The sequence below is a fragment of the Linepithema humile genome, chromosome 3 (genome assembly GCF_040581485.1).
Source record: "Linepithema humile isolate Giens D197 chromosome 3, Lhum_UNIL_v1.0, whole genome shotgun sequence".
Taxonomy (NCBI): domain Eukaryota; kingdom Metazoa; phylum Arthropoda; class Insecta; order Hymenoptera; family Formicidae; genus Linepithema; species Linepithema humile.
Window position 1 is genome coordinate 22,431,260 of NC_090130.1, and position 6,000 is coordinate 22,437,259.

General features: G+C 45.5%; 1 protein-coding gene across 3 annotated transcripts in view; it reads right to left on the bottom strand.

Annotated features, from left to right (window-relative positions):
• hth (homothorax) overlaps window positions 1-5,696 on the bottom strand; it is a 379,079-nt gene extending 373,383 nt beyond the window's left edge. For all 3 annotated transcript variants that reach the window (XM_012361399.2, XM_067352622.1, XM_067352623.1), the window contains exon 1: window positions 3,867-5,696. In XM_012361399.2, coding sequence (XP_012216822.1) covers window positions 3,867-3,881 — 15 coding nt within the window. In that variant the 5' untranslated portion in view covers window positions 3,882-5,696. The remainder of the gene's footprint in view (window positions 1-3,866) is intronic.
• Window positions 5,697-6,000: the final 304 nt, after the last annotated feature.

Genomic DNA, 6,000 nt, shown 5'->3' on the forward strand with positions numbered 1-6,000 from the left:
CCGTAGACATTGCTTCTGCGATCCGCGTCGTGAAGAATTCTCGGCGCTGCACGCGAAAAAGGGTTTCGCGACTCACCGCATTGAGCGAGCACGCATGCACGCACGCACGTTTCGGCAATTTTGCGAGCACAACCGGCACCGAACGGGCAGGACGAAGCGGAATTGAGCGGTAAAACGCGCGCGCTCGGTCGTTCTGCACGATCTGGCTGTGATTGAGATGCCGCTACCGAACGCAAACATGTTATTTGCTCGAAATCATCGATACTCATTATATCCGGCTTACTCGGAACTATTTACGCCACAAAACGCAATTAACACCTTGAAGACGGAACGATTTCGATTATTTATTCTTGGTAACGAAAACGTGACAGTCGGCGTGAGATACATTTTTTTCCCGTATTTCTAGTACAAAAAATGAAGCAGCGAGAATTATCGATGTTAATCTTTGCACAATTGTATAATAGTAAAGAAAAACCGGCGATATACGAAAGCATCATGCAAAAACATACGAAGCAATTTTGCCGAGACATCTCGTCAGATTAGAGAAGAGAAAAAAAGAGATTGCTTTCGTCACTTCTCGTTACGAGCTTCGCGCATCGCGATGACACACACGCGAAACGCGTAAACACGCGAGCAGTTATCGGCATGCGTGGAGCGTTTGCTTTCGCACGAAGTCAGTTATCGAAATCAATACTGCCTGTTTAGCGCCGCATATTGGACGATCGAGAAATGTCAGCGTCGAATTTAATCCCTCTATTCTTTCGCTTCGCGCAGAACGAGTCACCAAGTATCTCGCATTTGCATACGCGACGGGATAAATATTAATCCGGTGAATCGAATATTTCGACAAAACAAGTCAGACGTAACTCAAAGAGATGCAATTTTTTAAAACAAGTCAAATATTTCAAATATTTATTCAAAAAATATCATGTTCTATTATAAAAAGTTTTTTTTTTTCTTTTTTTTTAAACATTCGAGTATTAATATTTCTTTTCTTGGAACCTGTTTTAAGTTGTAGAAATCTGTTTTGAAAATGTAATTTATCATCTGCTCCATACAATATAAAAAAATAAGACATTCATTTACTAACATGTCATATTATTTAAAAGATGAAATAAAAATTATTTTTATCTTGCACATTATTTTAGCATTGAAATAATTAGATTTATGTAATTATTTAATTATTTAAGAGCGAAGCTCAGATACATGTCAAATAAGAAACATGTCACACATATCCGACGGCCAGTAACGTATCACGCAATCAATCAATCGATAAACAAATTATACGCAAGTAAACGTTTAAATAACCAAATTTATACGCACAATAATGTATAATTCACAAGATATAGTAGTATATAATATTATATAATATTATATATTACTATATCTTGTGAATTTTTTTCATATTTTTGTAATGTATTAATAAGTTTTTAAACTGAATGTTAACATTGCAACATAACACTAATAAAACCTGAATTATTTATGTTAAAAATTTACTTATATGTAAAAAATTAACGATTTATATTATTTTGCATTAGTCAAACGTTAAATATGTTAAACCGCACCTTCAATTTGAACGCGCGCGATTCCACGCAGATGATTTTTTGGCAGATTCCACATAAACGGATAAAAGGCTGTCACGAGGCGGAGATTTCAGAGGAGACCGGCAATTGCCCGGCAATTCGCCACATTTGTCCGTCGCGTGAATAAGAAACCACAAGTGACACGAAGCCTAATTAATTCCTCGAAAAGAAGTATCCCCAAATCGACTGCGAACATAAAATCTGAAACGACGGAATGTTTCCATCAAAATCGTCTTATCGAGACGAATAAAGCTTCGATAAATCACTTGCTCATAATCGTTACTTCACGCGCGATCCTGTGTTGGCATTTTCCAACTGGACTCTGTCATCCGTCGGCGAATCGCGCGAAGAAGATAATCAGGACGTCGACAAGTTTTATTTACAAAATGGAAAATTTTAGAGCACAGAACTACCTGAGAAATTTGTCGTCATATATTAAATTTGCAATATAATAGATTTTAATTTAGAAGTTTGAATTAAAAAATGATATCGACAATATTAAAATATTGAAATTTTCAATGTCGTTATATGACGTTGAAAATAATTTAAAATTATACAAAATTGAAATAAATTCCAATAAATTCAAGAAAATTTGATAAAGATCATAATGATTAAAAAATCAATAACTTGCATTATTATTTATATACCATTGTATGTACGTATCAATATAACATCGACTTGAGTTCATGACACTCCCGACGCTTATATAGTGAAAAATAAAAGTTTAATTGAATTATCGCGAGCAACCACCTATTATATACTAGAATAATTTTGTAATGCACTACGTTAGCACGAAATAATGAAAAGATAATGCGCCTAACTTTTGACACATTAGAAATGTTTACGAGACACAATGAATGAAAACATATTTCGGAATTGCAATGCCTTTCATTATTGAGAGCCACAACGGAGTATCAACTCGCCGCTTGTTTTAATTAAGCGTTCGCAATGTCATACGCGTTTGTCATTGCGACTTGACTGAATAAAAGCTACACTCTGCTCTGCTTCTGAAATCTGACACAATACTTTCCGCCCTAACGCATACAGATTCGAAACGTGTTAGAGATAATAGTCGGGGACAATAGCGCGAACGCCGAAATAAATATTCAATAAGAAGCGAATACTATTATAAGCATATATGAAATCGATGACAATTTCTCGCGACTGATTTTAAAATAACCTCGGCACATTAGGCGATCCCTGTTCGAATCCTTTTAATTCCGTACGAAGTCAGCGGTCGAATATGAAATGTTGTCGCAACTCGCAATCGAGGCAACAGAGGAAATTTACTCCCCGGTGTTGTGTTATGATTATCGGTCATAATTACGCCGCGGTCAAAGTCGTCCGATTGCGATGTGTGTAATCGGCATGTAAACACGAAACAGGCCCGCAAGACTCGCGGCGATTTCGACATACTCTCTCTTCATCTCTCTCATTCTCTCGTATCCATTAATCGGCGATGACACTAGCGCGCGCGAATCGACCGAATTTCGCGCGCGAGTAAGAAGCTCGCTCTCGGCAAGCCCGAAAGCAGCCCCTTTGTGCGACTGTCGTCCTCTTTCCTCGGCCGCCGCAACGCGTTGTAAACGGCGTTACAAAGCGCCGAGGCGGCCGACATGTAAATTCCCTTTCGACACGGTGACGATATTCAATTCAAATTCACCAGCTGCGGAGCCGCGCGCGCCTAAGACGAAACTCGCCGCCTCTTTCATCGAGTCAGCGATACAGAGAGAAAGAAAGGAACACTGTTTTACAAATTCAGCCGCGATGACTCTCCGGAGTCGCTTCGGAAATGAGATCATTCAGTATGGCAGTATTCACGAAAATTCGATCTCCGACGGACACTCAATCACTCTCGTGTAATGAAAATGTTCCCCCTCCTTGTCACTTCTATTTATCGTCAAAATGCAAGATTTAAAAAAAAGTCGTAACTTTACTACGAGTGATGGCATTTCACTTTAGAATTCGGCTCTCGTAAAATTTGGATTTAGGCACTTTTGAAGCACTCGCAGACGTCCACGAATATCCGACGGTTCCACGCTCCGAAATATCGGGAGTTGCTTCAAAGCACACGCGAGAGAATGGCGAGTTAATGGCACAATCACGACGCTTTCTAAGAAAGATCACAGGGGGTTTTTTTCTCGCGATTCACATATTCGGAAATCTAAATCAGAGCTAGATCACTTCGGCTACGATTTTACTAGCTTCCCGACGGCCTATCGATTATTCACCTAACATCCCGAGGGAGGAAGAGGAACATGCAAGTGCAAGTATGAAACGTACCCTTGGCTGCGCCATGAACGCCCTGGCCGCGCCGGGGAACTCTGCGTGCTGAGCCACCGTAGCGGCTGTATTTTCCCACAATGTAAGCACACTTCACCACACTTCCTCGGCACTGTTTATAGCGCGCTAAGCAAACGCTCCGACGCGCTGCGTGACGTTGGGATTTCGCGGTAGCGAAGATAGCGAAGTCGTCCGACGGAAAGAGACGAGCGATCAGAGTCGAAATCCGGATTCCGTCGGTGGCCGACGGCAAGCTGCGAGATAAACTTCTTTTTCTTTTTCTTGTTTTCGAAGCAGTTGCTGGGATGCGCCGTCACTCGCACACTTCGGTATTACTTGCATTCGACGATCGTGTTCCGACGGCTGTTCCACTCCGCTACTCTCTTTCTCTCTTCCGATGAGTTCCACGCCGTCGTCACCTTCTTCTTCTCCCTGTTGTCTTTCTCTTCTCTGTATTTCGAGAGAATTAAATTAACGGCGTCGCTCGAAACGAGACGATAGCCGACGGTGAATTCGGATAATCTCAGATGAGCGTCAGCACAGCTCGGCGGCGGGTATTGCTTGCGGTAAAACCGGAGCGACGGCTACGACGACCGGATGCACGTGCTTCTTCATCATTGTCGTATCACCGTTCGGAGACACTAGCTTAATGTCAAAGCGCCTCTCATCAATCCCGTATAAGCGGTCGCCCGTTACGCGCGGGCACGTGGTGTTGTCGCATACGTCTGTCTTCCAAATAAACAATATCGATGAGCAATGACAAGCTTTCTTCGATGACGGAAGTATACTTAGAGCGCGTTTGCCCGCGAAATAATCGCGTGGCTTGCCAGTCGAATGCGCCACATGGAGATATTCCGTTCGGGTGTCCGCTGCGAGTAGCACAAGCGGAATCGTTCTGTCCACTGGCGATGTTCTCACATTCGATCACGATGCAACGCGTCAGGACGTCCCGGTTTCGATTCACTGTTTCGCACACCAACAGTCGATGAACACCGATGTCACTGATAGAACACGTTTACATCCTCCAGTTAACAGCACCTCAACACGATATCAGCCACGATGACGCCCGACGACGAAGACGACGGATGACGGCGACGGGCGTCACGATTACGAGCACTAATCACCGCCGCGACACAGTCAACCGACGTTTATGCTCGCACGGGTATTCCGCATTTACGAGAAAGCAGACGCGTGAGCTCCGAAGACGCGCGTGACGCACACAGTGCGGCGACAGCGTTGCCACGACAATACACTGTCCCGTGATACGTATATCCGAGGTTGCCGCCTGTACGTTGCGCACTGATTGTAACACCGGCCGTGCTGGTTTTCGGAGCAATATCGCGCGCGCGACGTTACGACGGGAGCAAGTATGAGAGAAACGCGTGGACGCGACGACACGACGGATAACGACGCGATAACGACGACGACGACGACGATGCGACGCGTTTACTATTCACGACGGTATCTCACACTGTAAGACAGTACGGACGCGAGTCGAGAGAGGAGACCGCACGAGCGAGAGATGTCCGCGAAACGGCGGGCGACCCTCCTCCCTGACCGTGACTACTACTGCGTGTGGCACTCGTAACTCCGGCGGACAGAAGGTAGTAGGTTCGTAGTGTGTTACACGTAGCGGCGGGCGCGCGGTCGTAGGCAGCCACGGGGATATGCGTGTTTCAGGTTTCCCCCACGAAAAAGCAACCGGGTGTAGATCGCACGGGTAGAGAAGAGCGGAGCGAGCGAGCGTGGAGAGCAGCGCCTAGCGCGGTTTTAGATCCTGCGCCGTCCGCAGTCGTTCGCCAACTGTCAATCAGCGCCGCGCTCCGCCGCAGAGTGGGAGACGCTCCGGCACGCCTACCGTGAGCGGCCAATGTGCCCCCTGAGCCCGCCCATCGGAACCGGGCGAGAACGCGCACAGAATCAGCGCTTCAACGACAATTCTGCGAACTACGGGATCCTCCGCCATCGCTACACCACTACCAACGAGACCGCCGACGGACGGCGACGACGACGACGACGACGGTGGCGGCGAGGCTGACGACGACGAGACCGTGGTTAGGACGATACGAGAGGACGGAACATCGCTCGCGAAATATACCGAGATACGCGGACCGGCAGATTCCGCGGCCAATTC